Source organism: Centruroides sculpturatus, unplaced genomic scaffold (genome assembly GCF_000671375.1).
Source record: "Centruroides sculpturatus isolate CEXI.00-Female unplaced genomic scaffold, Cexi_2.0 scaffold441, whole genome shotgun sequence".
In the NCBI taxonomy this organism is placed as follows: Eukaryota; Metazoa; Arthropoda; class Arachnida; order Scorpiones; family Buthidae; genus Centruroides; species Centruroides sculpturatus.
In genome coordinates this window covers 320810-344445 of record NW_019384822.1, presented here as the reverse complement: position 1 = coordinate 344445, position 23636 = coordinate 320810, and the positions used below count along the sequence as shown (strand labels likewise).

General features: G+C 25.1%; 1 protein-coding gene across 2 annotated transcripts; it reads left to right on the top strand.

The window, feature by feature from the left end:
* Positions 1-721: 721 nt before the first annotated feature.
* On the top strand, positions 722-23384 carry LOC111629945 (guanylate cyclase soluble subunit alpha-2-like). 2 transcript variants are annotated; one of them, XM_023373905.1, is made up of 9 exons: positions 722-784; positions 18387-18442; positions 19973-20088; positions 20178-20848; positions 21231-21549; positions 22142-22308; positions 22371-22514; positions 22589-22743; positions 22806-23384. In XM_023373905.1, exons 1-9 carry the CDS (start codon positions 779-781, stop codon positions 23020-23022), a joined length of 1851 nt encoding a protein of 616 aa, XP_023229673.1. In that variant the 5' UTR covers positions 722-778; the 3' UTR covers positions 23023-23384. The 2 variants fall into 2 exon arrangements, with proteins under 2 accessions (XP_023229673.1, XP_023229672.1); XM_023373904.1 differs by lacking the exon at positions 722-784 and adding an exon at positions 8076-8393.
* Positions 23385-23636: the final 252 nt, after the last annotated feature.

The following is a 23636-nucleotide window of genomic DNA, read 5'->3' as shown; positions in this document are numbered from 1 at the left end:
TCATTAATATCAGCAATTATTTAATTTGTAAACCAGATAAAACTTAAATAGCTAGAAAAAATCTTTTATGTATAACTTACGCAGCGCTTAAATAATAAATTTATTTTTGAAAGATAATTAACTTTAAATGACTTTCAAAGATACGTGTAATGTATTCATCTATTACACTCGTGTAATCGATAAAGCGGAAACAGGTGGCTTTCAAACTGGTTTTGCCATCTAGCGATTAAATTTATAACTATTTTTATTTTTCTTAATTATAATTAAATGAGAATAAATTAAAATTACACTTTTGTCATTATTGTTCTGTAATTTTTCATCCTGAAGTTTTCATTATCATTATCTCAATTTGTTTATTGTAAATAATATATAATTACCATAATTTGTTCCGTAATTGAAAAATATTTGCCTTGAATATTTAAAATAATTATTAAGGTAAATAAAGATATTTCATTGTATGAAATTTTTTTAATATTGAGAATTTTAAGTCTACTTAAATAAAGATGATCTTTTAAAATTGTGATGAATTACTATTACTTGCGAGTCGTCTCCTTTGGAAATTATCTTTTGGATTACCATTTTCTGGTAGCTTTCTTGAGGAATTATATTGAAAGTTTTTACATTTTGGCTGCTTTTTGGGCTCATTTTTATCTGATTTTATACATTGAAAAATATTATTTTTATTATCGAAACTGTTGCAAATAATTGAGTAATTCTAATTAAATAACTCTCTTAAATATAATGGATACAACTATCGAGAAGGATCATATTTCAATTGATGAATGTGAGTAAAATATTAACAATTTATAATATTTTTAAGTTTAAATTTTCATTTCATAATTGAAATATTAAATACTTAAATAATTTTTCTTCATTTTTTCGGAAAAAACGAAGAAAAACACTTTAATATGCCTAAATGATCCATTGAATTTACTAAAATAATATTAAAAATAGAAATTTAAAGATTAATGAGTCATATTCACAATCTAAAGCTAATTAGTAATTTAATATCATTCACGGGAATGTTTACAAAATTACTAAAGTAACATATAAAATAGTTCAAAATTGAATCTTGAGAAGGTAACAAACAGGATGAAGATAATAGATAATTAATTAAACAAAAGATTAACATTTAAGGAATAAAAAATCGCCATTAGTCTGTTATTTTTTTCAGTTATATAACTTAAAAAATGTTTTACACAAGCTTTAATTATGTTTGTTTAGAGACGTAGAGTCTCATTAGAGTACAGAGTATTTTTCTTATATGATGCACGTCTTTGCAGATAGATTTGTTTAAGTAAACTTTACTAAGTAAATTGCCATCTAAATCTAATATTAACAGGAAGAAAAATATACTTGGACGGATATAATTGCAATTAAGATTAATTAGTGTATGGCCTCATCATTATCACAGTAGACAAATGATATAGGTGTGGTGATCGTTGGCATTATACCTAATTATTTTTACGACTGTAACAGAGTGACATTAATGCAAAAACCAACGCAATTAAACCTAAAAAATAATTGTTTCCCCTCCCTTCCATATGATTAAAGACTAATCTTGATTCCAAACAAAGGAAAAACTTCATGGAATTTATTTTTAAATCTATAATCAGATGTTTTTTAAATTTGTCGACGTTAATTACAGTTTTTATTTTTCTTCTTTTTAATGTAGATAAACTTTTTTTAATTTTCTTTATCATATGAATAACATATAAAAAATTATTTTTTTACTTTATATTAGTTTTTTATCTATTATATATTATATTGAAAATTATAATAACAAATAATGACATAAATTATGAATCGTGCGTTAAAGATCTTTGCATTTCAAGTGTAATGTTATAATTAATTCATTTTATAGTTACATTCAAGTAACTGACTATAACTATTGAAGTTGCTAAAACTCTAATATGTAATTAAAGTTTTAAATATCAGTGATTGGTGGAGAAGTTAAAAACTGACATAATTTTAATATAATTCTGCCTATCGATTAATTTTTCAACCAATCAATTTCGTCAAAATATTTTGCGTTTGATTTCAAAGTAAATTNATCCATTATTATACTAACTGTAATTTCGTAATCTTTAGTTAAAACTAATCATTTTCTTATTTTTAAACATAAATTAAAATTATCAATATTAATCCTTTTTGCATCATTAAAGCATTATAATTTATCAACTTCTTTTCACAAGATAAGAAAAATAATAACACTTCGAGATAAAACATGTTACTTATTAACTAAATAAGTAACCAATTTGTTAACATAATTTGAGAAAATTAAACTTTAATCGTTAGCTAATAAGGAGTATTTAATCTTCCCTCAACAATATTTTTAATATTAAGCATCTTGAAACATTGACTATTTATTTTAATATAACATGTCAATGTTATATTAAAATAAATGAAGATAACAAAGTTTTAAGAGCTACTTTTTATATATTTACGTGAAGGTTATTAATTTAATGAGAAACATTTTTCAAAATTCGATATAATGATGTAATAAAGCAGATAAATCTGATCATTTATGAAAGATAATATTATACTTATACACGAAATTATTTTTTCCACTCATTTTATTAATTATATACATTCATAAAATGTGTAAATTATAATATTAACAATCTAGTTTTTAAATTTGAAACTTACCTTTATTTATTAGTATCTGCAACTTAATAATTTAAATTATAAGTTTTTATATCAATAATAGTAATTATTTCTTCGTAAATTCATTAATTTTTCACTTTCTTTTATATAAAATATTATCATAATTTTTTTACTTTATATTAGTTTTTTATCTATTATATATTATATTGAAAATTATAATAACAAATAATGACATAAATTATAAATCGTGCGTTAAAGATCTTTGCATTTCAAGTGTAATGTTATAATTAATTCATTTTATAGTTACATTCAAGTAACTGACTATAACTATTGAAGTTGCTAAAACTCTAATATGTAATTAAAGTTTTAAATATCAGTGATTGGTGGAGAAGTTAAAAACTGACATAATTTTAATATAATTCTGCCTATCGATTAATTTTTCAACCAATCAATTTCGTCAAAATATTTTGCGTTTGATTTCAAAGTAAATTATTCATTGTGACATCATCATCACAAAGCCGGATTGCAATTTTTCATCATCTTTAAATTTAAAAAATCGCGTGACATCCGGTCCAGATCGAAAATTCATATAAAATTAATCGGATCTCCGACCCCTAAGCTTTCCATATTTGATCTGAATTTTGTGTCTTTTTCCTGTATATCATACTTCTCCTGATAACAATCCAATCATGCCGTCATCTATCTAACTGCGTTCTCGAAAAAATTTTGAATTGAAATCACGTGATTTCAGATCCAGTCCGAAAGTTTGTATATTGTTAATCGAGTATTTAGTTAAGTTTTCAATATCTGGTCTCAATTTTCAACTGTCCTGTTCTCGAGATTAACGAACAGACAGAGACAAAGAGTGAGAATGTACAGGTCTACAATTTGAAAATTGTAGCTTACTATGCCTACATGTAAATAAAATTAAGTAAAAATTCATAAGTTCTATTTATTCAATTCCATCCGCATTCATCAGTTATTTTATATTATTTGCATTTTATTGGGCTAAAATGTTTACATTTCAGACCTATACATTCCCACTATCGTCCGTCCGTCCTTCCCTCCTTTATTAATCTCGAGAACGCAGTTAGACGAAAATAGAGACTAGATACAAGAAGCTTGGGAGTCATACGCAACCTATTAACTGTATACGAACGTCCAGTGGACCTTAAGTTACGTGATTTCTTAAATTAAAAGATGATTAAAACTTGCAGCACGGCATTATGAAGATGTCACAATAATATACATTCGATTTTTCTGTATAAAATTTTCCGAATAAATTCCTGTAAAAAATATTCGAAAATAGGGTGCGCAGTATATTAGATAACCGAAATATATTTTAAAACAAGTTTAGAGCAGCTAAGTGTTTACATTCTTCTATTTCAGATTACTTTTAACTGGTTCAACTTATTGTTTAACTGACTTTCGAACCACTCTACATAACAATGCATTTATATAATATGATAAATTTAAACGCGTCTACACATAAATGCACTTTCGATCTCTTTGTACTGTACAGTACATAAACTATTTCGTAATTAAAACTGCTTACAGGTATTTATCAGGATCAACATTTGCTTACACGTTAAACAATGCACTAATTAATAAATTCTTTGTTTATATTTATATAATAAGATTATTTTTAGTTTATTTTGTTTACTTATATTTAATCATTATCTAAAAGCATTGTCAATGCATAAAATAATTTGATTTCGTTTCTTTCTATAATTATTTTAGTAAATTATATTATCTAATATTAATTTCTAAGCGCATAACGAAATTATCCTCAAAAACAATGACGTAATCATTCATTTTTTCACGGAATACAATTAGGAAATGTCCTTCATTAACATTGTTTCGTTATTTTTAATGGGTTAACCATCCAACACGTGCTTTTATTCTAGTAAAATGTTGGTCCACACCCTTGTTGAATATCAAGAGACTGAATTTTATTATAGTTTACTTTTCATATTTCGGATTATTTATATTCTTTTAGGTAATAGTTTCAGTTATGTTATAATTGTTCTCTATTTATTGGCTTTACAGGAAAAAAATTATATTTACATTATACCTCTTATGACTTTCAATTAAAGTTAAATTGTCATAAATGTATACAGTCAAACCGCGACTTAAGCAACATTTGCTCGCCTTAAAAATTAGCGTTAAATCGAGTATCTTAAACTGAAGAACATCAAAAAATAAGAATTATATATAGTAACAAGGTCTACACATCAATTTAAATTCGAAAGTTACATAATTTAGTGATAACAACGTCATTTCCAATGCGAAACTGAACAGTCTTCCTCATAAACAATAAAGTTTTCTATTTAATGTTTATGAGGAAGGTCCATTTATACATAAATATTCACTTTCACCTTACGAGGGAAGTGCTCTTCAGGGCTGTCGAGAGATTGTTTGGGGTCCGGGAAAGCGGATCCCTTTAATGTTTTTGAACAAATGATGTACGTAGGATTTTTCCTTATTAATTAATAAAAAGCAGTCTTAATTATTTTAATTTCTAGTAGTAAAATTAATATTATAATCACTATGGGCCCGGAAAAAGTTTCCCATCTCTCTCCCTATCGACAGTTGTGGTGCTATTTGAGATGGTACTATATTAAGGTTTGACTCTGTTTTAATTTATTTTTATTTTTTAATTTTATTAATAATATTTTCGCTTTCGATATTACTTTTAAAATTTTTATTTTCATAAGTGTTACTTGATTTACAGTTTCAAATTTCCACATAAATGACGTCATAAAAATAAAATTTTTTATGTGCAAATAATTATCATTTTTATTTGTCGAAGATCTTTAAATGAATTTTTAATATATAATAAAAATCGTCAAAAATTTTTCTTATATTCCGTTCTCATAAATTTTGAATTTCTTTCTTTAGCGGCTTATGTGATCAATCTAAATGTGTTTTGTACAAGAAATATTGGTACAGAAAGCATTAACCGGATCTTCTTTCCAGAAAAAGTAGGAAAGGAATATCGTTAATCCTCACCAAAGAGAACTTACCTAATAAAAGAAAACTATTTATAGAAATTTAATTTTCCTATACTGACTCCCTTATACATCATAAACGCTGTTTTTATTTAATCAATATGTGCATCTTTCTTATAGCATATATTAAAACTTTAAAGAATTTAATATGTTTAATAGCATTAAGTAAATTCAAAATTTACGTATCATCATTGCCATTTAATTTTATTTTTTACAGTTTTCACTCTTATTTGATTAAATTAGTCATCGTCATTCTTATTTCCGATATCAGAACAGCGCACTTCTTTCAATTAACTTGCAAAGTCATAAATTGAGTAATTAACTTTAAAAAATGTAATTCGCTCTATAATAACTTCGACTTTTAACAAGAATTATAAAGTAATTAAACACACAAATAGCCTTGAAGAACAATCAATTTAAGGGTATTTGTCGACCGCGCCTTCGAAAAACATATCGATTATATTATAAACCAGACGGAAGTAGAAGCAATTTTGGATCAAATTATTCCTTTATTTTGTATTTCAGACTGGAACCATTCTAAAAAACAAAATAAAAGAATAATTTACATTTTGAATATAATTATCGATTCTGAGTATTCAGTTTTTATTTTTCCAAACTTTTAAGTTGTATAAAACAATAGAAAAATATCAATAAACTTCCTTTCTCCTAGTAAATAAATACTACATTATAGTAAATCAACGTTCAAGGTTTCTAAAAGTAGTATATTTCTACATATATTTATAATTTATCATCATCATTATTGTGATTTATATGTATTAATCATTATGCAAATAGCAAGTAGCATGACTTACCTAAGGATGGAGAAACCAAGCATAATAAATTACATAGACAAGTAGAATCGAATACTGTATATAAAAACTATAGTCAATTAAATATTATTTTTGTGCAAAATTATTTCTTTATTGCTTTTTATACATTTAAAATTTCAAATCACTAATAAACTAAAACAAAATTTTATTCTTCTTATAAATATTTATCGTAAGTTTAAATTCATTCTCACTTTTTTTAGATTATCAAAATTATATTAAAATAATTGTTATTTATATACATTAATAATTTATATAAATAACAATTTATATTTAAATTGTTATTTATATACATTAATAATTTATATAAATAACAATTTATATTTAAATTGTTATTTATATACATTTACTTATATTCTATACAGAATTTTTAATTTTTATCTTCATTTATAAATCAATTTTAATTTCTAAAACTGATTTCATATTGTTTTATATTAAATTTTCGTAATTTGAAATGAGTTTATTATTATTATTATTAATTTATATTGCTACTACTTTGAAATGTGGAGTGAAAAAATAAGTATATAATACAGAACAAATCGTACATTTAACTATAAATGAGATTATTTATTAATACTCTACTTTTAAAAATAACGTCTGATAAAAAAAAGAGTTGATGTAAAATTGAATATTGAGCCAAATAAGTGTATCAAATTTTTATGTTACATTTAAGAACAGTTTATGATGCATATTGATCGTAAGAAGTTACGACTTTATACTAATTTTACAACATCTAGACCCGTCAAAACTTATATAAGTTATTACATTTTAAATTTAAAATTCTTTCAACAGATATAATTTTTATTTCTTTTATTATTTTTAAATCCGCAGGTTTTCTGTTTGAATTTCGCTTCTGTAAAAAAAAAATTTTTTTAATTCAATGACAACTACAGAGAATTATAATTTAATGAAAAATGACTGAAGAAATTATTTAATAAATATTAAATATGTTTACTTTACCGGATGAATATTAAAATCTAAGAATCGATTTTAATTTCCTCTTCGTATTACGCAAGTATTAAAACGTTTTATATTAATATATGTTTATATAGATATATAGAACTATATTACAGATAAAGCATCGAAATGTCTTCTGTCCTTCATGCGACGTGGCTAATAACCTGGTATCAATCAATTAGATTCAAACACGTGATCGTTAATCTTTTATGCTCAAGATAAATTTTCTCTTCGTGTAAGCTACATTAACATGTTTATAATATATTAATCACAGTTATTATGCAGATTTTCAATCAATGAGCTAGAAAAATAGTTTTAATTCGTTTATAAATTGAAAAAATCTTTGGTAAATAAATAATGGGAAATTTATAAAAGTTTTAATATGTAGGCCTATATATTTTTCAATTAGTGTAAAAAATTTAATTGATACTTTATATCAAAGAAAGGCCATTCTGAGAATTGTATTTTACTTTAAAGTCTATAAATTTCGAACCTCAAAATTAAAAATTTTGACTTTTTTTGATAAATTATCCTTAATCGGTTTTATCTTTTATCGATATAAAGTTAAACATTTATTGTTATCATCAAAATAGTTCGCCTGTAAGTCACAACTCGTCGCCAATGTCGCGTATCGACCAGAGGTACTATATAAATTCCAACAACAGATGGAGGAACTACAGAGTTCAAACTCTAGGTTAACAAGAACTCAGATGGAAAACTAATGAGAAAAAAAAAACAATTTCCTATAAACAAGTTATGTTTATATAAATCTTGTTGAAACTTTATATAAAAAATAAAAAAAACAAAACAAAATATGGGTTGCCCCTTCGAGAGAAGGACTGCTCTAAAACAGAACAAGACTGGAATGAAGTCGTATATGAGAAGCTGTAGCGTGGACTTTCTGTCAATTGATAAATCTGATTCTCTAGACGAGGAAAGATTGGATCTCAGGGGACTGACAATAGCTGTTTTAAGTCTCATTAATCCTTCGGTAAGTAGTTTTGTTGGAAAGTGTTTAAAAATTTCGCTTTACAGCTTAAGTTTTAAAAATCTCATAACATAAGTAACAAAGATTTCTAGCATACGTTAGTTTATCTTTTTTTTCAATTTAATAGAAAAAAATTTTAAAAATTTATCATTGTATTATAGGATAGGTAAAGTAATTTGTTGCTTTTAACTTTTTAAAGTTATATTATTGACATGTAAATAACTTGTTTGTACTTTATCCAACACGATGCAGTAAAAAAACCTATGACAGAAGTTTAAACTAAATTTGCGCTATTACTTAAACTATAAAATATTTATATTTGATCTAAATTATGAATAAATTATACTAAATTTAATCTTAATAATTTTATCAAACATGTTTTTATAATCATTAAAATTTTTTACATTTCTTAATGTAAATCTGAACAGTTTCTACTTCATGTTTCTATTATTTTTAATAAACTTTTTAGCCACAAACACATGTAATTTTTAAACTGTCAAGCATAAAAGTTATTTACAATTTCTATTGATTTCTTAATTATATTTTATCATAAAAATATTAATTACAGAAGGAAGTTTTTGTGTACTGATAAACTTTTATCGGAACCAAAAATATTTTAATTTTATTATTTAACTAGCTGCAAGATCCCGCTTCGCTGGGTTTTTATTTGTATGTAATAGTATAGTTTTTTTTATATATATAAAAGACTGTTTTTCTAAGTAATCTAGAATCTAGCTGCAAAAACCCGCTTCGCTGGGCAAAAAGTAACGATAGTGAAGATTACGATAATTACATTATAGCTAATCTTACCCGTTTTCACAAAATGCAAGAATTAGGTCTTCCGTTTCCAGACTAATTAGAGAATTTTTAAGTTTAGTCAAACGAACTATTTTCAACGTTTCTGGAACGTTTTCAATCGTTCTATAATCGAACCAATTCGAATTTTATGTTCGAATTTAATTCGAACAAATTCGAAAAAATCGAACAAAACATTCGAAATAGAAAGCCACTTTCAACCACTTTTAGCCTCATATCTCCCGCACCCTTATAGTTTTGGCGAAAAAGTGAGATATAGAGACATACATGTCCATTTTTATATATATAATATAGATATAGATATAGATATAGATATAGATATAGATATAGATTATCGATTAAAACACGAATACAGAATTTTTAAATCGTTANTTTTTTTTTTTTTTTTTTTTTATTATTTCTTGCTCTATATTCCTGCTATTCGTAGTGAATTACTTGATACTTTTGCTATATACGAAGGACTTTCTTACATAAAAATGTTAACGTTTAGCATTGAAATTATCATATTTTTCAAATTGTCACATATATATACAATAAATTTGTTTAACTTTTTAAGCCAATTCATTTAAAAAATTCTTATATTTTTAATGTAAAAAATAGGACTTCGAGTTTTTAGCATTCACATAGTTTTTTGTTTGTTGTTTTAAAACACAAATACACATAGAGAAGATTCCAAAATATTTTATAAAATAATTTTTAACAGCATTTATCATTTTTTACAATAGAAAGGAACTTATATTAAATCTCCAAAATAATAAAATGTCCATCTTCCGGTTAACCACTGATCAAGTTTCATACTTTTATACGTTTTATGACCTATTTCTTTTTTACTTTCTTCTTTATCCGAGCTGAAAACGATAATGCTGCTTTTAACTTAACGATGTATTGCAAGCTTTAAACGGTTCCAATATTGCAATTTTCTATAAAGGAAGGACACCCCATTAATTTATTTTTGTTTATCTTCTCAGTAGCATTTAACGAACCATTTTTATTTTCTCCCTCGTAATTCTCTTTTAAGACTATGTATTAATTGGTGAACAAAATTTAGCTAATCATAGCACATAACACAATTACAATTTACATAAGGTAGGAGAGCCCATCATAACTATGAGAAATGACTAAGATATCAGAGGGCACAGCGTGGTCCATGAAGACCTTGCGCCATTAAACACTAATCCAATCCAATCCTTAGCCATCAGAGTCTATGTGATAGCTTAGTCATCTCTTGGTAAAAAAATAATCCAAACTTGCTAGACCATTATGTGCTCTCCTACCTTATAATATATATATATGTGTGTGTGTGTGTGTGTAAGGTTTTTCAATGTATTCAATTATCATATGAAAAATATTTTTTACCATAACACTTAAATTTATACAACATTTTACAATGATATTCTCCTATTATTAGTTTTAAAAGTGTTCATATTTTAACGTCAAAATAATAATAATAAATAAATCTCAACTATAAAGAATTTGTTTTATAGACTTATATTAGTTTTTTTTTCTACTCATTACAACTGAATATCATTACATTAATTCAAAACTTTGTATATAATCTATAAATTATCTTATTCTTTAACTTTTACTTATATTATTTAGTCATAGAATTCATTTATTTTTATAATTAAAATTTCTCAAATTTATACAGGTATTTCGATGTGTAATATGTTCACACGTTGGCAGTTTAACGTTTGTAACATTATAATTTTCAATTTAAATGTTAGCTTATCAATTAAAATTCAAGTAATTTATACGCTTATTTATTGTGTATTGTATATTTAATACATTAAAGTTTCAATATAAAACAAAAGAAACTATTGTTAATCTCGTATATGAAAATTAGTTATTACTATGTAAAATTTTTTCATATTTTTTCTTTTTAAAATTGAATTATATTCCATTTAGTAGTATATAATTTAGAATTTACATTATTCGATCGTTTCCGTTTCAGAAATTCGAATTATTAACCTAATAAGGTTTCTGTTAAACGAAACTGAATATATATTCTAATTCTCAAAATTGCTTTCTGACATATGAAAGTAGAATACAATCTTTTGATGTTCCCTGTGTTTTCTAATAAAAATACAAATTATATATAATACTATAGACATAGCCAATTATACTAATTATTCTCTTATTAATTTCATTCATATTTATAACCAGAAATGCTTATTACAATGTCCTTTTCCATTACGTTATATTTAATGGAGATGCAAAGTAGATGAAAATTGATAATTACTTAATTAAAATAACTATAAAAAATCACGTTTAATATTTTTTTCTGTAAATTCATAATATATTTAACTAAATGTACTGTATAATATAGCAAAATGGATGTTTTTGAAAGCACTTAAGCTATTTTAAAATCTCCAGTAATGTTGCATTCATAGCTCTTAATGTTAGATCATTAGATAAATTAAGCAGTTTAATGTTTAAATTTATTTGTTTAAACAAAATTAAAGTATAGAAAATAACATTTGGTCTATTTTTAGATTAAAATCAATAATTTTGTATGCAAATTTTTTAAAATGATGCTATTCGAGTAATGTAAAGTATAAATAAAAAAAACAAAAAGCCAATTTTGTTAATTAAATAAACTGAAAAATATTTTATATAAAGTTTGTGATTTTATGACAGTATGAATGAATTATTATAGAAATTATAATGAAATTAAACTTGAGAGAATACAACAAGACAATCCAAATGAACTTAATAAGCAGACTCCGTATAAAGACATTCTCTAAAAATGTGCAGAATATGCACAAGATAAAAATGAAAAAAAGATCAAATAAAATTGTAATTAAATAATAATCTTTTTGATTAATATCTTAAAGGAAACGTGTCACGACGGAGTTACATATAAAAACATTAATTCTGAAAGGCAGCATTACTGAATAATGCTGAGGAACATTAATAGAAAACACATTTATACCGAGGATGCAAAGAATAATTAATTAATAATAATTAATTCTTATTAATGGACGTTCTACTGCAATTTTAATGCAGAAAATACGGAAAGATGTTATAACGGATTTTCGAGATAGCATCGTAGTATACATTAAAGCGATTAAATAGTTTTTCTATTGACGAAGCCCATTTTCTGAGTATTGTAAGTTTAAACACGTTTTAAACAAAAAAGAAAGTTTTGTATAAAATAGAATTTTTCTGAGATTTTCTTAACTAAGTTAAAGAATTTGATTCATTAACAGACGATATAATTTAATGCATCCAGCATTTAATAGTAAGAAAATAAATAACTGAATGAATAAGTCTAAATAGTCAGCAGATGAAAATATATTGGCATTTTATATATCGTAAAAGAAGTCAGATGAATCAGGCATAGTAAATACATACGAAGTCAATAAATATAAATATCAACAGTGATATTTTAAAATATTAATTAATTTTCGAAATGAATTCCATCAATTTATTATAAAATTTCATCATTTTTTACTTATTTTAAGCTTTGGAAGTTCTCTGGATGCATCATATGCAAAATATTAGTGTTCGATTAATGCATCATCTTCTGTATTCGAACAAAAAGATAAAATAGTGGAAATGCTCTGATCTATATTCTTTAGAGAAATTTAAAACTATCGACGTGAAATATATTTTCTGACCATCAATTTATCGTACTAATGCCCATTCTTCGTTCGAAGGAACTTACAAAAAAGAATAGTCATTTGCGTGAATGTGGTGCTGTTCATTGTTGATCTATCTCAATCGATAGTGACTGAAATTCTCAAAGAAGAAGCAATCAATGACATGCTTCTTAGAAAACATACTAAATTTTATCTTCTAAGAAACTTCTCTATCATTCATAAAGAAGACAATAGTTATATTTTCTTCCAAAATGTTAACTATATATACGAGAAATAATGCATCAGTTCGCTTAATTCTTTCGGTATAATGCCAAAAGTAAAAATGAAAAAATAGATACCGTATATATAATTGTAAAGTCCAAATCGTAAACATCAAAACAATAATTTTACTTTACAATATTACAAAAAATGATTATGATTGATTGCCTGTTGTGCAGAAAAAATATGCATAAGATTTATGTCTTAATTGAAGAAAGAATGGAGAATTTTTTTTCTTTTCGAATAAAGAAAATATATTTTTAATGGTTATAAAAAATTCGTGAGAATAAATATTAGAGATATTTTTAACGTTTCTAAATAAAATATTTACGAGTTAAGTTTAACATTCTGGTAAAAATAAAACAAAAAGTTAAAATGAAGCATTAAAGATACGAAAATAAAAAAAAATAGTATTTAAAAAATATAAAAGAAAAATTCAAAACGTATTAAGTTAAGTTTTAAAAAAATAAAAAATAAATTTAAAAATATATTATTTTTATTCAGAAAAGAAATGGTAAACACTCAAAATACATATTGTTAAAATTGTAATTGTTATCCTGTTACGAATGTTCTGTGTAGTCCAATATAGTAGTTTGCAACAGGAAAAATATTCTCTCTCTTAGCAACAAATGTATGAAGTTAATCGTCGAACGTGGTGATTATTTATGCATTTTCTACCTTATATTTATGATATTTTTGTAATAATTTATTTTCCAGAGAAAGCAAATAGTCATTTGTAACATTACTGTAAAAAAAAAATAGTTTTCTTTAATTCAAGTTATAAATATTATGTACTGTTTATATTACTATTCTGATTTAATAAATATTTTAACATTTCAAATTGCAAGTAAATCAACGTTCAAGGTTTCTAAAAGTAGTATATTTCTACATATATTTATAATTTATCATCATCATTATTGTGATTTATATGTATTAATCATNATAAAAAGAAGTAAATAAAATAAAAATAAAAATTATTACTATTTAAAATTAAAAGAAGAGATTTAAGCATATACTTATTTAATATAAAATTCATTTTAATACAATAATTAAAAATAAAGTATGATTTATTTTTCATTATTTACATTACATTTATCTTCATTTTTCACTTGTCATCTTGTCCAACTCTATTTATGCAAATTGAAAATTTACACACAAAAATCGAATTTTTATCGATAAAATTATGACTTTTAATTATTTTTAACTTTAATAAATCATTATTTTATTCGGATCAATTTTGAAAATGTTTCGAAATATTTTTTTAAAAAAATCTTGTTTTTATCCATTTTTTAATTACTTTTCATTAAATTTTAACTTTTCTTTTTGATTTTTTAAGACTTTTTTTGTTCATTTTAGATATTTATTTTCATGTTTCATTACTAATACACTACACTTTTGTTTTAATTTTATCTGTTATAAAGTTTAATAGTGTTTCTGATAATACTAACAAAAGCTAGGAACTGTAACTAGGAATGGTTTTAAATTTTTTTTAATTTTAAGACCATAATTTTATATATTTAAGTTTTAAAATAAATTTAAAATTTTAATGTTTATATTACGCAATTTTTTTTCTAAATAAGTAATTAAGTAAACGTAATTTTAAATTGATTTTGTTTAAAAATTACAATCCAAATCATTTTTTAGTTACCTTAAGTTGATTTTGAAAAGAATTTTAAAGTAAAACTGAAATATTAATCAAATTTTTATTATATTTTAAGTAAATTAATATTTAATATTTATTTTAATTATTATTTAATATTAATTTACTTGATTGTAAAGTAAAACTAAACTGATGAAAAAACTGTATACTTTTGCAGCAAATTTAATTAATTTTTAATTGAAAGTATAAATTTAATTTTATTTAGTTTATGTTTAATTTATAAATATTCATTTTTTTTTGTTTATTCAGTGTTAAATCACTAATAAACTTGTTTATGTTTATTGTAATTCTGAATATCTAGGGAATTTTGTTATCTTTAAGAATTGTTTACGAATTGATTTATAAGAAATTTTTATATACATTTTATCTAAGAACTTATCAAAAATTAATTAAATCTTATTATATAAAAAAACAAAAGATTAATAATAAAAAACCTAGCTTGTGACAATAGCAATCCTATAATCTCTGTCAAAAACTGTCACACACGTCTTTTATTCTTATTGATTTATCTCAACTTCTTGACATTTGGCGAAGTCGGTTTGTATCTTCGCCTTAAGTATAAATGAGTAAATCTGTGGAAAATAAATTAAATTTTTGCTTAAAAGCTAAATATTTTACGAGTTTCGATTTTTTTTTTCATTAGTTTAAATCTATAAAGCATGTTATGTTGTATCTTAGACCAATTCTTATCACGCTACATACATCAATTTTTATCGTATTACAGTCAAGATTCCTTACAAAATCTTGATAATTTTTATGAAATATTTAGAAAATTGTATATTTTAAAATGATCTAAACATTTCTCAAACATATATTTATTTCGGAGTGTTGAAAAGAACCTGATGATGGGAAGGATGAGTCTTTGATGGATGAGAAACGAGTTAGAGAAAGATAACGATGTAACATTATTTCAAGTCTACTCCTGTTACTCGTCAAGAAAAAATAGCTAAGATTTACCAATCTTGCATTCATACTGATATCTGAGAGATCTTACAGAAAATTTTTTGAAAGCATTTTATTTGCGTTTGTCTCTTTTGTCTCTCTAACTCAAATCTCTGTCAACTCTCTTCGATAAATTTACATAATATCAGCAAATATAACATCTAAGCTTTATATGGACATAATAAGTGCACTTTGTAGCTATAAATAACAACACTCAATTCATTCATGTTTAATTTTATCTTCTTTTTAAATATTCACTTTTATATATTTTTTGTTTACAGTTTTATTTTTAGTCTATTCTTAATATGTTTAGTCTTTTTCTTAATTTTTCTATAATAAATTTATGGTAAAATAGTAAAAACTAATTAATTAGATTATTTAAATTTTTATGGTTTTATTTATTTATTTTTAATAATTCATGGATTTTTTATTTTTTTATTAATATAAGTAAGCCTTCTTAATTTATTATAATGGTATTACAATGTGTTTATTTACTTTTTACTAATACTTTAATTTTTTATTAATAATTTTAATTCTTTCATGACAATATTCTTCATTCATACACTTGCATTTTCATCACATTTCGCACTTTTTACTCATAATTTATTCCCTTAAATTTTAAATTAACTAGTAAGAATATACTGTTAGTTATTAATAAATTAAAATAAATTACAAACAAAATTTAAGGACATGCATAAGAATTTATAATTGATTTCAAATTCATAAATATTTCTAAGAATGTTTATTTATAGCTTGAAACTTTGATTTTCATAATATAGGGGAGATCGGGGCAAGATCGGCATGTTAAGCTTTACTTAAATTTTGTGTAATAAATACTGCTGTAAACTGAAAAAAAAGCTTTGCATATTGTCTATTGGAATGTTACCTTACTATAGAACTGGTTAAAATCAGTTTGGAAATAAAAATAATTAAAATAATTACAACTTTACAAGAAGAGAGAAATTGACGAAGTTGCCCCGGGTATAGGGGCAAGATCGGCAACTTCTCTCTTTTTGTAAAGTTGTAATTATTTTAATTATTTTTATTAAAGTTGCCCCTGGTATAGGGGCAACAGTAATGGGGCAAGATAGGCACGTATATAAAATTATGTTATTAACAATGTATAAGTTGGAATTCACTATTAAAACAAAGAAATACAAATCCAACACCCATTTAATATTATTACAACGAAATGCAAGTTCAAAGACATATATACATGAATAACAAATGCAAACATGTTTTCATTTATCATCTGTTTGATTTTTATCCTTTGCTTCTAATGTGGCTTTATGTTGCCGATCTTACCCCGCTAGTCATGATTTCGAAACATTAAGTACAACCCTGAGAACAGAATGCCAAGCCACGATCTGGCCACGTGAATAAGTTGAAGTTACATCCTTCTAACAGGAAAAGTAACTTTCGTTATCATGGAATTATAACAAAACCTGCCAATTCAATATAAATGGAAAAAAAATATTATATGGAATTGAACGAAAATGAAAATTTGCTTGATAATTCAACTACGCTTGTTGGAGAACAATAAAAACACTACACTCAACAAGCCACCAATAAAACTCAACTGCCTAACCTATAACCAAAGTCTCCTTTTAATTTGTTTTTTAAAAAAAGCGCTTGACAAACTTGCCCCGCATGCCGAAGTTGCCCCGATCTCCCCTATATTCTAATATTTATTTCAAAAATAATTAAAACTGGCAGATATATTCTCAACAAGATTTATATGAGAATTTTTTAATCAATTTTTGCCAGGAAATTATAATTTTTACATGAGAAGAACATCCTCTATATGTTGTATAGTTTGCTCTGTGCCGCAAGAAATCGTCCAAGGGAAAAAAAAAAGTCAAATGTAGTGCTGCCTCCAGAGAAAAACCCTATTGCACTACTAATAGTGTTTCGTCTCTGTCTTTCTTCTACACAGCATGATATACTGTTTTTTTTTCAACTTCTTATTGTTCTTTTCTCTGGGGATAGAAAACAAAAAGGACGGGAAGGGAATAAGAAAGAGTGCTAGTTGCTCCGATCTATCAAGATCATTCAGAAACTCGTACTTGTAATATAATTCCAAGGGGAAAAGAGTTAAAACATGTTATTTGACGAAGTCATTTCCAGTAGGAACACGATCGAATTATTGGAGAAGAAATGCAAATTTAAAATATTAAAAATTCTGTTTGATTTAAATAAAATATATATTCATTTACGAAAGTTAATTTTCATACATAGCAAACTTTTCAAAATTTTTTTCTTGTTGTAAATATTTAAAAAATTCCTCTAATATTTTTTTCTCAACACGAAAAAACCTTAAATTTCTCGACTAAAATCATTTACAATTTTCTTATGAGGGTATCCATTTAATTGGTAAGTACGAACAGATGGAGAGATGACGATACATAGCAGTAACATAACCTTATTTCCATGAAAGCATTAAAATAGTAAAAATTTAAAGATAAAAGTGATAACAGGTCGTTAAATCGTCACAGAAATCGCAGATACATTCGTGACATAGCATGACAGCTTAGTTCGGACGATAAAAATCCTGTTCGCAGTATCGTGACAAGAAAATCAATAAAGAGAGAACACGATACAACTATTTTTATTTTTATACGACATGTTGTATATCGTGATCTGTTAAATCTATTTTTATTCTTAAAATATATAATTCGAAAATGTATAAAATTTACTATTTAGTTCATTTAATTTCAGAATTTTGCGATATATTCGTTATTAGAAGATGCAGCTAAGGAAAGAAAATCAAATAGGTAAGCTTTATTCTTTTTCACTTAATTGAATTTCAAGTGAAATTACGCCACAAATACATTACTTATAATGTTCTTGATTGTCATTTTTATCTTTGTTGCTGAAATAATGAAAGATTTCTTCATAATTATGCGCAAATTAAATTTTATTTATTGTTTCATAAATTAAAGTTACGAACATGAATTCCTCTAAAATATTTTTGTTAATAATATATTCCGGAATAAATTTAAGGTATAATTTACTTAATGGAAGATTATTTTTTACATATTTATGAACTATTTACAAGGCATCACTAATTTGTTTTACTCAAGACAAATGCTTCATCTCATATTTCAATTATTATCCTGCAGATATAATAATCTTTCACTAATAGCATTTTTTTCTATCTCATAAATAAATTATTTTAGATTTAAATTATACTTTTAAATGATAAACATAATTAAATTCGTAAGATTTAAGTTTTTCATATGAAATTCAATTGCTCAAAAGTTGGCAGTATAAAATTTAGAGATTTTAATATAAAGCCTATATATAAAAGCTACACCAATTTTAAGCTATAAACAAAAAATTCGAAATTACATTTCTATCTTTTTGCCTATAATTTTAAGGATTTTAGCAATAATTATTATTTTTAATTAAAGTTAAATTGCTATTACGTTTATGAGACATGCTTCTAATATATAAATTAATTTCAAAAGTATTTTCTTATATATAAGTTATATATATGTATACAGCCTATGTATATTACAGTATCTTTACACTTTATCACATCTATCTCTATTTATATTTTTTTAATATTTCTGCTTTTCTTTCCAAATCTTATATTTTGAAAAGTAAACACTATAAGTTTAAAATTATGATATATGTATTTCTATACATTATTTACTATAAAGATATATACGAAACTATGAAAGAATAACCACGTCTTTTGAGAATTGAAAGGTAAATTCAAAAAATACATAAATTATTCTTCGTATCAAAAAAGGTTTTGTCTGTTTATCCAAGTTTTATACAAATTTGTGATAGAATTATAGATAAGGTTCGGTCTTTCTTATTCTATATATATATTAAGTTTTTCACGCTAACTTTTTTATTCTTGAGATAGTTTAAACATAAAATTACAAAATGTAGATTCTGCAAAGGTGTAAGATAAATTCCCAAACGTCTCTTATACAGTTCTTCTTTAACATCTATAATTTATACGTTTATAAAATTTGCATTGCAGTTTAGTAATCAAATAAGAAAAAAAAGAAACTTTTATAGCTTAATATTTGCAGAAAAATTATTATCTTCTGCTTAATTTCTTTCCTTGAATGCATATTAATATCATTTATTTCTTTTAAAACAAAATTAAATATTAATATATTTCGAAGTTATTATTGTTGTTTGAATATCATTAATATTTTTCTTATGCAAATTTCTCTCGAAATCCTTTTGAAATAAAAAGCCAGAAACAAAATTCATATGCAAATTTGTCATCTGTATCATTCCTAATTATTCTTGAATGTAGTAATGTAGTATTTTTTGTACAGACGAATATCTTTTGGAAATGCAGAACAAACCTCCGATTCTAAGGAACGGAAAGAAAGTGAACACATATCTGAACAGGAAATATACAAGAAGATCTCAAAATTAGTTTCTGTGCTAAGTTAGTGTCTTTTTATATAAATTAATTACAGAGTTATAAGTAAATCAAATCACGTATTTTAATATAAATTTATTTTTATAATCTCGTAGCAATTGAAGAAACTGCTCTTTTAGAAACGTGTGGATCTCTTCATGTAGACAATTGCTTGAAAGAGCATGAAAGAGCTCTAAAATTTCTAGGTGGTACGGCTGTCGACTTGTTCACCAGTTTAGAATGTCTTGACTATGTTCGCAATAAAGAAGATCACAATCAAAGAGAAATATTCAGAGTCTTACCAAGATCAACTAAAAGTTTTTTAATTCTGGAATTAACAACAAAAAGAAAATTTTGGGCTAAAGCATTTGTTGGGGTGATAAAGAAGATTATAGATAGTTTGTTCAATTTAAGAACTGTAATCAGGATACGCGAGAAAGCTTATAACAGTTATATATACGAAGTAAAAGTAGTAGAACAAAGTGAAGAAAATGCCTCGTTTGGAAGAAGTTCATCTCTAGAAGGGACAGATACTCGGCTGTCGGTAGCCATGTTTTGCAAAACTTTCCCTTTCCATTTTATTTTTGATCGTAACTTGAAGTTAGTTCAAGTTGGTTTAGGTCTATCTAAGGTTTTGGGTGGAAGAAATAAAAGAATTAGAGGAAGCAATGTCATGAAATTTTTCCGAATTCTTCAGCCTAAACTTGTCCCAAGTTTCCAAGCCATTTACTCGAGAATGAATATGCCTTTTCTTCTATCCATACAAAGCTGTCATAATCAAGTTGAGGTAAGTTAACTCTGTGTTTTATCTTTATAATTTATGGGTGATATACTTCTTAAAATAATTTAGCTAATAATTAATTTTATACTAACTTTGAACATTAATCTCTCAAGTAATATTAATTTATTCCAGTAAATTAATGGGATAAATTAACTTAGTTTTGATTGTGCCTTATAAGCATTAAATATTTTCCACGATAAGCATTTTAGTAGACACAGGTTATAAATTTAATCTTTACATGACATGAAATTACAATTTATGATAATTAAAGGCACTATAGTGAAATATATATGAATTCTATGTTAACGTAGTAATACGAGCCTTATAATAATCAATTTAGGTACAATTTAACTCATTAATTGCAACTAAATAAAGTTTATATTTTCAGGGTATGGCATTGAAAGGACAAATGATATATTGTCCTGAATCAGAGAGTTTATTATTTTTGGGATCACCAGTTGTAGACGGGTTAGACGAGATGAATGCTAGAGGTTTGTACTTGTCTGATATACCCATCCACGATGCCACTAGAGATATTATTTTGGTAGAAGAGCAGGTTCGAGCTCAAGACGGATTGAAAAGAAGAATGGATAAGTTGAAGAATTCTATACAGGAAGCCAACAAAGCTGTAGAAATGGAAAGAAAGAAGAATGTGGATCTGTTGCATCTGGTCTTTCCTCCTAACATCGCTAGAAAGCTGTGGCTAGGCAAGTGTTTTAGTTGTTTCTTTGTATTGATAGATTTATATAATGGCTAATATCGTTTCGACATATAAACAAGAACTTAAAATGGTTGAAAAAATATTTACAGTAACAAATTTTTCATTTTCGATTCTAGTATGTTGAAAAAGAAATAAATAAATGATTAAACTGCACTATATCAGGTGTGAAATTCACACCAATCGAATACCTACATAAAACATTTAAGAGAAGGAAAGTAAGGAAAAGTCTTACATTCTAAAGCAATTTTGTTTATTTTTCAAGATTTATTACAGTTATATTTTTTGGAAATAATATAAAATTAAAATTAAACTTGTCACTAATATATTTAATTTTAGATATAAAACATTTACCCACTTAATATATGTTAACATGAATATGTAATAGATGTAGACTAATCACAATATTAAAATCTATATATCTTGTTATATAATTATTGTCTATGTGATTTTTAAAATTTAATGTGTTAAATTATTTTCTACCTTTTAGAAATTACGATAGAGCCTAATTAATTTATACAAAATAACAATCGTATTATTAGAATTGTGAAGTTAATAGTAAATTTTTTTCTGTTTTACAGGTGAACACGTAGAAGCCCAACAATACGATAACGTGACAATGTTATTCTCGGATATAGTGGGCTTCACCGCTATCTGTTCAACTGCCACACCCATGATGGTGATTAATATGCTTAACACGCTATATACAATGTTCGATGTTTTTTGTGGAGAATTAGACGTTTATAAGGTAATTATGAATAATGATTTTTTATTACTTGCTTGATTTTCAAAGCTATAAATCATTTCTAGACGGAGACAATTGGTGATGCTTATTGCGTTGCTGGGGGTCTTCACCGTCCAAGTAAAACTCACGCTCAACAAACGGCATGGATGGCTCTCAAGATGATGAATGCTGCTCAAACTGTGCATTCTCATGACGGCAAACTACTTCAGGTATAGTAGTACGTTCTTACATCAAAATATCTTTTAATAATTAAGGCATTTATAATTCTCTTATTTTATATTAGATGAGGATTGGATTACACTCAGGATCTGTTTTGGCTGGAGTTGTTGGGTTAAAGATGCCACGTTATTGCCTGTTCGGTAATAACGTCACTCTGGCAAACAAATTCGAATCCGGAAGTAAGCCTGGAAGAATAAACATTAGCCCAACCACCTATAGGTAAAAATTAAATATCTGGTTTAATTACCATTATCAGCTTTTTTAATATATTACATTTTCAGCTTACTCTCGAGGACTGATGGATTTACGTTCGAATCACGCCCTCCAGAATGTCTTCCTCGCGATTTTCCAACAAATATTAAAGGAAGATGTCATTTTCTAGACTCTTATCATCACCCGGACATAGAGCAACAACAACCTCTCGACGTTCATATTAAAAAAATCGTAGAAGAATTAAAGTTAGATGTTACATCTCATTCAAACTCTGAGAGAACGTAACACACATAACATCCAACAATCACCATAGTAACGTGTCGTGAAAATTCGTTATTTCTGTATTTCATATTGGGAATGGTTTATTAAGGGAAATGGTATTCGGGAAAGCAAATTTCTATTCCATTTCCTCTCATTTTCGTAATAGTCTGATTTATATCTGTCCCATTTCCTATTTTCTGTGTTCGTTACCCAAAGAAGAATAACGAATTTCGATAACTTTCAGGAAATTGAGCTATACAATTGGCAGATTAAATCGTTATTACGAGTGAAAGTTATTTTAAATTACGGATTTAAAATGTTTTCCATTGACGTGAAAAAATCACTTATGTATTACTTATTCTACATTTTTTAGGAATGTAACTAAATAGCCTATATACAAATTTAAATTTAACAATCTATATATTATTTTTCAAATTTAATTAAGTAATTTTTACCAATAAAACTTATGTATGACAACTCTTTATTTATAGTTATCAGTAGCCTATACTTTAAACCAATTATTTTTAAAATTTAATATTTAAAAATATGAAAAATAATATTTCTGAGTACTAGAACTGAAAAATATTAGCAAAAACTAAATTTAATATGTTAAAATGCATTATTTTAGAATAAATAGT

Excerpts from the sequence above, each read along its gene's own strand:
- LOC111629945 (XM_023373904.1), top strand. The coding sequence starts at position 8,217 with ATGGGTTGCCCCTTCGAGAGAAGGACTGCTCTAAAACAGAACAAGACT. Across the intron at positions 18,443-19,972 it reads AAGGAAAGAAAATCAAATAG|ACGAATATCTTTTGGAAATG; the intron begins GTAAGCTTTATT and ends TTTTTTGTACAG. Across the intron at positions 20,849-21,230 it reads GCTGTCATAATCAAGTTGAG|GGTATGGCATTGAAAGGACA; the intron begins GTAAGTTAACTC and ends TTATATTTTCAG.